The following is a 14,810-nucleotide window of genomic DNA, read 5'->3' on the forward strand; positions in this document are numbered from 1 at the left end:
AATGCTCTAATGTGAAAGATGTGGGGGTGGAGTGTGGAATAAACAAGCAGCACCAGACTCAGCATCTGGAAATGACAGCTCTGCCAATGCCCGGCAATTTATATCTTGGTACATGCCACTATGTATGTGCATATCACTATCTTATGACTTTCGTCATTTCGGGGTACAGTAACGTGAATTACGTAATACAAGCCCACACAAATAAAATAAAAAAACCATACTGCGGTCAGAAATCAAATAAAATATGAACAAATTCATTTCTGCACCATACCTACAATTCAACGAGAGGGTAGACACAATTCTATTGCACATAATTTACCTTCAAAGCATCTTCACCAATGGCCTTTAAACATGACAACTGTGAGCAGATGCAGCAGTTTGTTCGCATTTGCTTAGTAACACACGAACTGGGTTGTTAATTCCTTTGAATTGGGGGTGGGGCGGGGGGAGTGAGTGAGTGTGTGTGTGTGTGAGTGTGAGAGAGAGAGAGAGAGAGAGAGAGAGAGAGAGAGAGAGAGAGAGAGAGAGAGAGATATCAGGACCATACGAAAGGCTGAAAATGTCTCAGTATATTTGATCCTCTGATGATATGAAACTCTTTCACCCTCAGTAGCCTTCATATTGGAACTGGTCTAAACATGATGTAGCAGTGATTAAAGCACTGGATTCACATTTTAGAGAAGCGGTAGTCAAATACCGGTTCAACCATCCAGATTTAATTCTATGTGGTTCCTCTAAATCACTTAAGATTGATGCCACGATGGTTTCCCTGACGTGCTTAGTCGATTTTGTGCCTCATCCTTGTTCCACCCAAGCTAGTGTTGACTTTTCCATCCATTTACGATCACAGAAAATCACACTCCACTCTGAGGCCAATATTTTGTGACCACAGACCAGATATATAGCAATTCCTATTCTTCCTGGATAACTGAGTGTACAAATGTGATGATGAAACAGCTTGTAATTTACCCGTAATCATTTTCCTTCATTGAAATATAATATGAACTGGCTAAGCTCCAGCTTTAAGCATTATCCTGAAAGGTATTGAACTCAAACTTGTTAATGGGAACAATTTACTGAAAATTTCTGAGGAAAAATGTGAAGACAAAATGTGTAGTTCTCGTTGTTAAATACCAGTTTGCTGCATGGGAGATTAAACATGGATGGAAGTCATTCCATATGCCAACTGAAGTATGATAATCTCAGAAAATGGGTAAGTTACTTTTTGAAGCACAACAGTCATCTGGTGACGTAATGTACAGAATTTTTATTTGGCACTAAAGCAACTGTTTCATGCAAAGACTGGCCTCCTAAATAATTAGCAGCTTTTACAATAACAATAGCTGTAACAAACCACAAGAGAGAAATGATTATCTCAAAAATGGATTACGATGGCTAAAATAATAAATGCAGAGCACCGAGTATGTTAATGTAGCCTACTTTTTGTGCAGCTCTGTCCTCAGCTTGATAACCTGTTGTGGTCTTCATTGTTCTCACAACTATCTGACTTGCAATGACTTACAGCTTTGAAAAAAAGTTTGTGAGACAACTGCAAGAAAAGAAAAGGCCAGACTTGCGTGTCCAGATAAAGTTACGTACAAAACAATAACACAAGGATGACCAGTGTTCCATTTTAGAACAAATATTTTGGTACCTAGGCATTGAGTGCCTGCTTAAAAAAAATGACAGCGACACCAGACGTTAACTGGCTGTGTAACTTGTGCAGATGATCAGCTTCTAGTTGCGATTTGACGATCTAAAGCACAGGAAGGAGACAGGAAAATGATTGCAAGAGAAATAATACACAAAAGATGTCTAGGAGACAAATTAAAAGTTGTTACATGTACAATGGTGCATACATTGCAAAAAGGATGACTACCTATAATGAGAAATCTTATGATAATGATTAGACGTGAAACCATTCGGGGTAGAAAAATATAGGTATTTAGCCGTCACATTACACATAATGCAAAACTTCCTAGTCCACATTAAAAATGGCAGCAAAAGTGAAAAATCATGAATTTATCCCAAAACAGATTTAAAGTGCCTTTAAAGTTATTTAGAATACATCACACGTACAGTCTTGACGGAACTCCTGGCATATGGAGCTAGCGTTTCGGCTCTTAGACGAGGGTGGCAACATAGGCAAAGAAGTTACTAGTTTTCCTACGACTTACAGGGTAGAACAACAGATGTCCTGATGGGCATTTTAGGGTTGTTGCCACTTGACTATATTTTAAGATGTAGAGGGGAAGTGCACTGGCTTTGAGTTAGCAGAGAGAGAGAGAGCATCCGTGACACTGTGGACAATCACGGCCATAAAGTAGAAATAAGAAACATGTTAATGACAGTATAGGAAGAAGCATGGGATAGCAGCAATACTGGAAGACGTGTTAACAAAGCATTTCCTAACACTGAGGAAAGATTATTGCTGTGTGATATTCCATCCATCCGTAGGGTTGGTCTACGGACAATACCCAATGTACCTAACAATGATTAAAAAATAAAATAGAAAATCCAGGATTGAATAACAACAATTCTGGCCTGGCCTCGGTGGTGAGAGGCAGAGGCATATAGAAAGAAACATTCCACATGGGAAAAATATATTAAAAACAAAGATTCCAAGACTTATCAAACGGGAAAGCGCTGGTAGACAGACACAATAAAAAACACACAAACACACAAAAAGAATTTCAAGCTTTCGCAACTAACGGTTGCTTCGTCAGGAAAGAGGGAAGTAGAGGGAAAGACGAAAGGGTGTGGGTTTTAAGGGAGAGTATAAGGAGTCATTCCAATCCCGGGAGCAGAAAGACTTACCTTATATGTGTGGATGGATGGATGTGTGTGTGTGTGTGTGTGTGTGTGTGTGTGTGTGTGTGTGGGCGCGCGCGCGCGTATACCTGTCCTTTTTTTCCCCCTAAGGTAAGTCTTTCCGCTCCCAGGATTGGAATGACTCCTTACCCTCTCCCTTAAAACACACATCCTTTCGTCTTTCCCTCTCCTTCCCTCTTTCCTGATGAAGCAACCGTTGGTTGAGAAAGCTTGAAATTCTGTGTGTGTGTGTGTGTGTGTGTGTGTGTGTGTGTGTGTGTGTGTGTGTGTGCGTGTTTGTTTGTTTTAGAAGAAGGCTGTTTGGCCAAAAGCTCACTTGTTTAGCAGCCTTTTTGTTGTGCCTGACCGCAAATCAACATCTCCACTACATGGTGAGTTAAAAAATAAAACAGTGATTTATGTGACTGTGGACAGTTTGCATCACCAGTCTATATCATCACAAAGTGTGGAATGCACAGAGTAACACAGGAAGAAAGGTGCATGCTGAAAGACAAAAGCATACATCACATAGTCACGGATAGAATATTGACTGATGTATTGAGCATACATGAAATAATCAGGGATAGAATATTTTGTGATGTGCTGAACAAGGTAAGTCAGAAGGTGTCATTACACGAGATGGAATTGCGGTTGTCTGGGAGACATGAAAATTTAAGAGACAAAACACGAAAATGTCACAGGAAAAGGCAGAGAAAGACAGGAAGGGCTAGCAGTACAACTGAAGATCAAAGAAACAATTAGGGACAACATGAGATGACAGAACACTAACACCACTGAAGGGCTCTGTATGTATATAGCAGATATTACATGAACAGAACAGGTGAGCTGTATCAAACCAGTCTTTGGACTGAAGATCACAACAATAATAAAAATCTATTGAATGATGTCAGGGATGTGGATTAAAAAGCAATCAGCATACTCCTCTGGTCTGATACACTGAGCATGCTATGGAGTGGGGACACACTGAGGAAGCACAGCACAGGAGATGGGGCGAATGGAGTGCCTATACACGGCAACCCTTGGTTTACGTTTCTTGTGCCGATACCATGATGATACTAACAAGGAGAGATTAAAAGAATTTCATAATTTTGCATTATGTTTTAGAGACTTAAAAAATTGACAGCAGCAGATATAACAGCATTGTAGCATAGTGCTCAGTTTACCAGTCTGATGCGTAGGAGGGTGCCGGTTTGAATCTTTTCAGGTGCTTCAAAATTTTTAGTTTTTAATTCTTTATGAAAATGTTTTGATCATTTTTTTATATTTTGTCCATTATAAATAGTTTTCTCGAAAGACTGTAACTGTGGAAAAAATAGGTTTGTTTATAAATCATTTTACACCAAAAGTCACAATTTTCTTTTATTTATGTTTCGTATGACGCATTTCGGGAAGTAAGTCCCATTTTCAAATGTGTATTTCTTTGTACTATTCCATTTTTTTGATGTGTGAGCTTTGTTTTGTTGACTTTACTGCAACATATAAAAAAGGCTCCATTTTTATTTAGTTATTGATTGTTATAGGTAGTTAATGGTGAAATTTGATAGAACTTGTACTTACAGTTTTCTTATGATCCATTTGTGTAGTCACACACACATTGAACATCACTCAACATTCAATACATTAAAAAAACCCCTGTAATTTTTTTAAAATTAATAATCCTTTGCCACATAATTTTAATCACTGTATTAACTTTTACGAGGGTAAGTCAATTATTATCTGCAATTTAGTTTTTTTAGTACTGTTATTTTACGTTGATGATGCACGCTTTGTTTATATGTCGTTATATCTTTGCAATTTTCAAGCTGCTAGATAAGTTTCGTTATCACTGCAGTGCGATTAATCATGGTTGTTCTGCCGTCTATTTGCACCAAAGAAGAGCAACGTTCAGTGATCCATTTTTTTGTGGTTGGAAGGCATATCACGGGCCGAAATTCATCGAAGACTTTCAGAACAGGATGGGAACAGTGTTTTGTTGCAATGGAGTGTCCACAAATGGATTGAAAAATTCCGAAATGGTCGCACAAGTGTTATGCACGATGAAGGAGCTGGATGACCGTTTACTGCCACAAATGAAGAAACCATTGAGCGGTCATGTGAAATGATTCTCTAAGACAGACAATTAACTGTTGATGAAGCGGCACATCGTCTGCAAATCAGTCACTGTTCTGCGTATGAAATCATCGACAACAGACTTGGGCTTCATAAAGTCTGTGCAAGATGGGTCCCAAAACAACTCTCACAGTTGCGTAAACAAACGCGCTTGGTCAAAAAAAAAAAAAAAAAAAAAAATTTGGATCGCTATGGTAACGAAGGGGACAGCTTCTTAGACAGCATCATTACTGGTGAGGAAACATGGTTCCATCATTACAAGCTGGAGAGTAAATGGCAGAGCGTGGAATGGAAACATCCAAATTCACCATGCAAGAAAAAGTTAAAGACCCAACCGTCCGCAGTAAAACTGAGGTTTATCGGCTTTTTGGGACACACAAGTTCCAGTACTGGAACAGTATGGTGAAAGGGGCACAACAATAAACAGTGTACATTACAGTGAGATGCTTACTGCCAGGCTAAAGCCTGCAATTCGAAGCAAACGCCGAAAATCACAGTCAAAATGTGTTGTGTTGTTGCACGACAATGCCCATCTGCATTCTGCTGCCCACAATGCTGAAATGCTCCAGAAACTCAAATTTGAAGTACTGGATCATCCTCCATATTGTCCTGATCTTGCCTCTTCTGGCTATCACTTGTTTGGGCCACTCAAACAGGCTTTAACGGGTCGTAGATTTGCCTTAGATGAAGCAGTGAAAGAAGCGGTGGTGCATTCCTGGCTCGCAGCTCAACCAAAAACCTTCTTTTATGTGAGCATCAGGAAACTTGTACAACGATGGACCAAGTGCATTGAGACTCAAGGAGACTATGTCGAAAAATGATGTTCTTGTAAGTTTCCTATCTGATTACAATAACATTTAATAACTACTTTGCAGATAATAATTGACTCACCCCCCTAAAAAGTACTCTATTTTTCCTTCCTATAATTTTTTAATTTGGAAGCAAGTGGATTTAATTGTTTTTGTATTGTGAGAACGAAGTATTTCGCGACGTCACTTATACTAGGGGAAACCCAAAAGTAACCCGAATCATAATGCTGCACATTGTGTACTTTTAGTGGCAGGTTGCGCCGCCAGAGTTGTAGTAGGAGCTCTGCTGAGTCATTCTGCTATGCGGCGTCACTCAACAGTGAGAGGTGTTGTTTCTTTGGCAGGTCTGAGTGTGCGTACAGGGCAGACGTGACATGAGGAAATGGCTAGTTCTTACGAACAACGTGCAGCAGTGAAGTTTTTTCCTCTTGCTCGGCAAGAACGCAGCAGAAACTGCTGCGACGATTCAGACAGCCTACAAAGACCATGCTCTTAGTAAAACGCAAGTGTACGAATGGTTTTCTCAGTTTAAGAAAAGGTAGAAATGGTGGTTGAATATCAGTCCCGTTCCAGTCTACCTTCAACTGCTCGAAGCAAGGACAACATCAACAAAATCTGTGATCTCATCAGTGAAGATAGATGCAGAACAATCGACCAACTCGAGAATTGTCCAGATTGTCCTGGAGCTCAATTCAGTGCGCCTTGACCATTGATTCGGGGATGTGAAGAGTGGCGGCAAAATTCGTGCCGAAGCTACTTACCGGAGATAAAATGGATCGTCGCGTTCAAGCTGTCTCAAAATGAAGGATGCGTTCAAAGATGATCCATATTTTTTCAACAAAATCATTACAGGTGATGAGTCAGGGTGCTATGGGTATGATCGAGAAGGTAAACAACAGCCATCACAATGGAAGTCACCTGGCTAACCTTGACCAAAAAAAAGGTCGACAAGTGAAATCGAATGTGAAAATGATGTTTAATCTGTTTTTTTTTGACATCAAAGGGATTGTACACTCTGAATTTGTGCCTGAAAACCAAAAAGCAAACCAACAATTCTATTTGGAGGTTGTGAAACGGCTTTGCAGAAGTTCGTCGTGAAAACGTCCAGCTTTGTGGGATTCTGGCGTGTGGTTACTGCATCACGACAACGCTCCCGCACACACGGCTCTCAGCGTTCGCTAGTTTTTGGCCTCAAGGAAGACGACTCCCTTGACCCACGTGCCCTATTCACTGGATTTAGCACCCACGGACTACTTCCTCTTCCCGAGGATGAAAAGAGACTTGGGAGGGAAGCGTTGTGCGGATGTGAAAGACGTAAAACGCAATGTCATGAAAGTGCTAGCAGGTATCAAAGAGGTCAAATTTAAAAGGCGCTTAGAACAATGGAATGAACGTTTGGACAAGTGTATTAATGCTAATGGGGAGTACTTCAAAGGAGATTAAGGTTGTATTTGAAAGCAATAAAGTATATGCTTTCTAGGAAGAAATTCCGGTTATTTTTGGGTCCCCCTTGGTTTTCTTAATGCGTCAATTCGGGACAAAATCTCGAACTTTCGGGAATAGCCTTCATCGTCATCAGCAACTGCCTGTCTTCACTGCTGTTCTGGTGGCCTTTTATAGCCTGTGGACGGCTTCTTATGGTTCGGCGATTACGTACTGCTGTCATAATGTGCAGCACCCATACTGACACCGTCTGCGACAGCAGTACGCAATCGTCGACTAACCAGAAGCTGCCCACGGGCTATAAAAGACCACCACAGTAGCAGTGAAGACAGTCAATTGCTCCTGACGATGACAATGGAGGCTATTGCCGAAAGCTCGAGATTTCTTCCCGAATTGACGCAGCAAGGAAACAGAATATTTTACATATGTTTTTTGTATTAATTTTGATTTACTTTTTTCTGTTTGATGGTCTTAAATTTTCATTCACATTATTGCATTCCTTATTTTGTGCATTTATTTATAATTCCTTGTTTCGTTTACATCTTTATCGTTGTTATTTTGTTTACAGTTTAACAGGAATCCACGTTTTAAATGTTATGTGGATATTACAATAAAAAATGTATATCTTTTACATAATGAAAAATACACTTTTAACACCACTGCACAGCCAATATAAATAGATTATTTCATCTTTTATTCTGTAACCAACAGATCAGCAATCTTAAAACATTTAGATATATTACAACAGATAAATAAAAGTAATTAAGATTGCACGCACAAGATTCCAAGTGGAAACTGAATGACAGGAAGAAAGAACGATAGCAAGTGTAAAGTTAATATTATGATTGAAATAATATGATGAAAGGATTAAAGGAAAAAAAGGAAAAGAAAAATTAAACCAATTAATTGAATAAAAGTAATAATCCATCATTTTGACAACTATTAGAAATATAAAATTTTGAGGCACCTCATGAGATCTGAACCCACAACATTCTGTGTGTCAGGCTCATATGATATCCACACACTACAACATCCTTAAATGTACTGTTACCAAATTTAATGTTCTAGAACAGCACAAAAAATGATGAAATTTTTTTCCATTGATTACAAGCAAATGAGGGCCCACCTACATCACCGTGTGGATGGTTTCAAGAAGTTAATACCGACCCTGGGGACTTCTCTTGTAAGATACATAACAACTGATAAAACAAATCCTGCTTTAATGTTCAAGATACAGAAGTAATTTATCATTTCAATGCTCCATTCATCACTGAGATTAAAAAGGGACATAAAATGTGAGAAATTTTATGATGATTATTAAAAATTAGGTATTAGATACATTAGATAATACATATGGGGATTTTTTTGTTCATCATGGAAGGAGGAGTGGGTGATGCTTTTAACTGGAGCAGTTTAGCTGTGATGTATATACCGTATTTACTCGAATGTAAGCCGCACTCGAATCTAAGCCGCACCTGAAAAATGAGACTCGAAATAAAGGAAAAAAAAATTCCCAAATCTAAGCCGCGCCTGAAATTTGAGACTCGAAATTCAAGGGGAGAGAGAAGTTTTAGGCCGCACCTCCAAATCGAAACAAAGTTGGTCCATTGTAATATGAGACACAATTTAGGTCGAATGAATGACGATACAGCTACAGTAGTTTGGTTCGAGTCGAAAGCTTAGCAGTTAAGCTTTACCAGGTAGCCATTGCTATGCGTCAGGCGCTCCGTCCGTATTTATACGGATACCTTCCTTTTTCACGTGCTTCGTCTGGTTTGAATCGATTGCTTATTTTGCTTTGATCTGATAAGTGCCGTTTTCTATGTTATAGGTGTTTACGTCAGTCACTCCAAGCTGAAAATGCATTACTATATTGTGTCATGCTTTGTTTGTCGCATTCTGTTAGTGCGTGTTTACGGCCTGTCGCTGCTCGCGGCATGGCTTGCTTTTGTGCGCGCTACCGTCGCCTACAATTAAAAAAAGAGAGGAATCGTCTCATTAGCGAAACAATGGCAAGAGACTGCTATTTGTTGTTACTTACACTGCTGCTTTCTTTGATAATGATCAACAAGAACCAAATAATAGACTGCGTATGATAGAACATGTTCTGAATGAGAGTTGGGCGAAAATTTTTCTCCGTTTGAAAATCTTTGCGGCCGCTTCTTTACTACATCAAATTCTGCACAGAAATTAGTCATCTTAGATTTAAAAATCTAGTCAGTTGCCGTGCTTCATTTCTGACTATATCACTATTAGGCATAAGAGTAATACGAATATAAAAATGACACGATACATATATTCTGCCGCGTTTGCTGTTGTCTCACTCTAGTTTCGTAGTTTATTTGGCAGACAGGATTTAAATGAGATAGAAGCAAACACGAAAGAATACATGGCAAAATGTTTATATTCGTATTATTCTTATGGTGAAGAGAATACTGCATGTGATTCACATTTCATCAGGTTCCTATTAGCAACCATCTCTTCTCACAGGTAGGAAAAAATTCAGAACGTAGAGTTGGCCATATTGACAAAAATCCCAGTATTACCAGTCGGATTTTCGTAGTACATTGAAATTCGAAGATGAACAATACGGAATTTGTATTTACTTCGTTGGATAATGTATGAAAATGCAGTGGTCGAAACTCGGGCGGAGAAAAAAAGCTCGTCTTCCAATATTTTTTTTTTTTTTAATTTTATTTATTGACGTAGAGGTTTTGGCGCCAGTATTTATCTTTGTGTCTACAAAGGATGCCTGTGTAGCGCTACATATATTCGACGGCAGAAGTTAGTTGTGGCGGCACTTACCAACATTTTTCAGAACTTCAGCTTGCTTTGCACTCGATACTAAGCCGCAGGCGGTTTTTTGGATTACAAAAACCGGGAAAAAAAGTGCGGGTTAGATTCGAGTAAATACGGTACCTGACTCTGCTGATGCCAGGGTTCATTAGAGATAAGAAGTGTAGTTAGAAACTGGATGTAGCTTGAGCACAATTTTGTATGAACCAGTTATAGTGCATATCATGAAATTTATCATTAATGTACCATGTGGCAATTTATGAATACGACAGACTGTATTATGAAATTATGATCTACCTTTTTTTAATGTAGTAGTTCACACAGTTTGCCACAGACACTTGACAACAAATCTTACATATCCTGGCAACTAAATAAAATGTCGTTAAGTAGCTCCATCTAAGCTCCTCATTTTAGATAGAAGAAACAAGTTGTACAAAGTGCAATCATTGTGCACCTAAGTTAATAGAGAGATGTTACAAAAATGTAAGAGACTGTTACAAAGAACTGTATCCCATTTCAACTATATACTTCCATACAGATTTTTAAAAAACACTAATGAAACGAATAACATGGCCCCTGTTGTTTGGTTTTGTAAGTAGTACCCATAATACAATCTACTTTGCTGGGTTGGCTGCAACAGATGATTATGTAACACCACTTTGATTTATGTTGAACTGAAATAGATGGTAAAAATAAAAAGGAAGTATATTAAATTGGAACATTTTGTGTATCTGATTTTTACCTCTTCCAAGAGGACATGCAGATCCTCCTTCCACAGGTCAGATGGAGACTTGCTCTGTAGCACTTTGTATTCTTGAAGCTTTTCATCACGTTTTGCCAAGAGTTCATCTTTTCTCTCCTTCGTAAGTGTCCACATTGTCATACCTAAGAGATAATCATACATTTTATCAATATCCTCTTCCGCCCCATCTGAGGAATCATCTTCATTGCTATTCTCCTCCTGCAACATAACACAACACATTGTGCCTTTTAGTGCGAGTACAATGAAATAAGGCCAACACTAGTATAGGATTCTAAATTCTCTCACTGAGAAATTACATAAAGACTTGTCACATAAACATAATTTGTCTTATAGGCAGTAAATGTGCAACAACAACCAAAACCTCTAATAGGGGGTATACTGTTGAGTATATAGACTTTACACAAATGAACAAAATTGAAACTGCAGACTGTTATACATACTCCACACTGGTGACAGGATACTTCCCTTGATGCAGGAAGTGCATTGTGCCAGTGTATATTTCATAAAGCAACCAGATGGAACATATTTTACCTTTCAGTTATTCCTTGCCCAAACAATCCAATGAATTCAGATAAGAAAATCTGAAATACTACACACTGAAATATACATCTCTACATCTACATCCATCCTCCGCAAACCACTTAACACGTATGATGGAGGGTACTTTGAGTACTACTGTCACTATCCACCTTTCTCGTTCTAGCCACAAACGATGTAGAGAAGGAACAACTCCATTTGGGCTCAAATCTTTCTATTTCACCTTCACGATCTTTTTTCAGGCTGTATACTGGGGAAAACTTGCTTGAAATTTGTACAATGCCTTCCTTGTATGGTCTGCCACTGCAGTTGGATGAGCATCTCCATGGTGTTTTCGCACTTAAAACAAACCCATGACAAAACACTCTCTCCTCTTTGGATTTTCCTTGTTTCCATTTCTCCTTGTAAGGGTCTCAGACTGGGGAGCAATACTCAGTTATCCATCAAATGAGGGCCTTGTACACTACCTCCTTTGTGGGTGGACTAGACTTCCTCGGGATCTTTCCAATGGTTAGTTTAATGTGGCTGGTCAACTTGAAATTATTCCAAATGCATACTCTCGAATATTTAATGGATGTGTTTGTTTTGAGCAACAGTAACAGGTTTGTGCTCCTATTTCGGTGTAATACAGTACACTTTTTAAGTTGAGGATAAACTGGAAACCCCCACACTAAGCATTAATCCTCAGCAATTTTCTAGCATTTAGACTTTTATATACAGCAGCATCATCAGCAAAAATCCTCATAGACCTTCCAATGTCACTCACTAGCTCATTAGCGCTTTGTCCATGTAAAGTTGAGCCTACTTACTCATAATGCAAATAGTGGAGAAAATTGGTCTTTGTCTTCGAGAGCTACCAATATTTTCGCAATGTCATGTCTGCTTTCATATAAGAACAAAACAGGTATTGGTGCCGCCATTGCTGGAATGTTGTCTGAGCTGTCTAGACCTCATCAATCTTCTCCCCTCAGTAACCAAAATGTTGGGGCAAGGCACACTTCTGGCCATTCCCAACAGCTACTGCATGCAATGTCAACTTATCGTGGCCCAACAGCATGTACATTGCGAACAGTAATGGTGTTATGACACTTCCTTGGGGCACATTTTGTGCTACTTTTAGCTCCATGAACAATGACGTATTGAATTCTATTTCTTTTCAATCCCACAACAAAGCTAGTTGAACCATGACAGGCCTTTCTCATCCCTCACAAGATTGGTCATCACATATCTGTGTAAGATGTATTGCACAACACTCGAATTTAGTCAATTTATGCTCCACACTTGCAGTCTCAGACATAAATATCACATGTTAGGTTACCTTAAAGTCAGCATCAGTTATTCATTCATTACATTTACTAAACACAAATGTTTTCCTGACTCTTTACATTCTTACTGATAGCAGTGGTAAGGCCTTACAGTCACCATCTTCTTGCTCAACATCAGAAAGTTCAGGCCCGTTCATTACTTGAATCTTCCAGTCTACAGATAGCATGATCAGGAAATTTACGCATGACCTTCCTTATGTATTCCCTGAAATGTTCCACCACTGCAGCTCCTAAGGCTGGAGGTCTACAAAGATGTTGCACAATCTGTCTTAGAACCATCAGTTATTATGAAGTTAATTACAGCTACAACCAAGTGTCCATCGGCATCCTGCCTATTTTTCCAATATGAATTCCAACTGGAATTTAAACCTTCGTTGTTATTCACTTACAATATCAGTTTTTTAACTGTATTACTATATGGCCATTACTACTGTGGACTTTCCTTGGGCACTACTACATTTGTTGAAATTATCAGCGACCACTTATATAGAAGAAGTTTTGTTTCCTTCGCCAGTTTCAGGCATCTAATGCCCTTCTTCAAAAGATCTAGTTGCAGTTTCCAGTACCACGACGCGCCTGTAACACTGCTTTTGCTGAGAGGCTCCTGTTAGTATGCTACTCAAAAGCAAGCTCACTCATGAATAACATGCCACGAAGTAGCCTGTTGATGAATGAGGGGTGCGAGGTGTATTGTGGTGCTGGGAACTGCAAACAGACCTTCTGAAGAATGGCACTATATGCCTGAAACCAACAAAGTAAATACAATTTCTTTTATGCACTTGCTTGCTAGTTATTTCAACAAATAGAACTGCAATTGTTGATAATAGATAAAATGCTAATACTTCATTTATATTTACTTTCAAGAATCTGCCATGATGAATGCTACCCTGCTTAATTAATGACACTTATTCTCCTCTCTCTCAAATCAAACTGCAATTTATCAAATCCCACATATGATCTAACTTAGAAACTGCTTCCTGGGTGAAGTCTACCTATAAAGGCATGTCATACAATTCTCCATTCAACAGTGGAGGCCGAGAAATCTGCATCAAAGATTATCACTGAATCGTCTTGAGCCTCTGGGTTAAGCCACACTCTTGTCTCCTAACCTGTTTCTAAACGTGAATCTACAAAATGCTAGTTCAACTTACACACCCTCAAAAGAGAGGTTAGCTTTCTTCGACAATTCTGCCAGACGCATGTAGAACTGAGGATGGCCTTTGAACTTTGAAAACAAGTTCATTCTTGCAGATACGAGCCATGATTTGTAGGTGGCTGGATCCATTGCACACAACAGCTGCCAACAGAACCTCCTACAGTAAATCTGATGACACCCTTAGTGGACACTGTGGTCCTACTTCCCAACCTGCCAGCTATTTCTCAGAGGGACTCAATAAGCCATCTATCTTTAGAATTCATAATAACCAACAAAATGCAACTTATCAGGCCCATGGAGGAGTTTCTTCGTTATAGAAAAACACATACCCTGTCCCACCAGACGAGGTGTCATATCTTGGCTCAGTTGTACTTTCAGCAATGGATAAGACCTCAAACCTGTGTTTCTGGGTAGTGGCCAATTCTCCATGTATCTATACATGCCAGTTACAGTCATTAGTCATCTTTACCTACACTCAGCCATGCAACAGGAAATATACAGGAGTTGGACAAAAATATGGAAACATTGCAATAAATGCACGCTTGAATATAAATGCAGATGCTAGCCAAGTCTGCAGGTTTCACTGCTGTATTTGATCATGAACAGACCTATGCAATGTCCTTAATAAGCTGCAAGTGTCAGTCATGGTCAGAACAGTGTTCTGTATAGTTGTGAGTGCATTATGTCAGAGCTAAGTGAATTCACACATGGGCAAATTGTTGGTGTTTGTATGGTGAATGCTTCTGTAATCTATGTATCTAAAGTGTTTGGTGTTTGACAAGACATGGTATCAAGGATTTAAATTGCACGCAGGGAAAAAATGAAAAACATCATCCATTAAAGCAGGCTTATGTTGAGTTATTGTGATGAAGAGTAAAGAGGACAGCTACAAAAGTCACTGCAAAACTGAATGTCACAATCATGGACCCTGCCAGCACCAAAGCAACACAAACAGAGCTTCATAAGCTGAAAATTGTAGGGCGAGTAAGAATTCCAAAACCACTCATCAGTGATGCAAATGCCCATATAAAGAAAACTGG

The 14,810-nt window shown here is 39.1% G+C and overlaps 1 protein-coding gene across 3 annotated transcripts in view; it reads right to left on the minus strand.

Moving 5' to 3' along the window:
- LOC126175098 (DNA topoisomerase 2-alpha-like) overlaps positions 1 to 14,810 on the minus strand; it is a 168,453-nt gene that overhangs the window by 31,683 nt on the left and 121,960 nt on the right. For all 3 annotated transcript variants that reach the window (XM_049921641.1, XM_049921642.1, XM_049921640.1), the window contains one exon: positions 10,732 to 10,950. In XM_049921641.1, coding sequence (XP_049777598.1) covers positions 10,732 to 10,950 — 219 coding nt within the window. The remainder of the gene's footprint in view (positions 1 to 10,731; positions 10,951 to 14,810) is intronic.

Source organism: Schistocerca cancellata, chromosome 3, assembly GCF_023864275.1.
Source record: "Schistocerca cancellata isolate TAMUIC-IGC-003103 chromosome 3, iqSchCanc2.1, whole genome shotgun sequence".
Classification (NCBI taxonomy): Eukaryota; Metazoa; Arthropoda; class Insecta; order Orthoptera; family Acrididae; genus Schistocerca; species Schistocerca cancellata.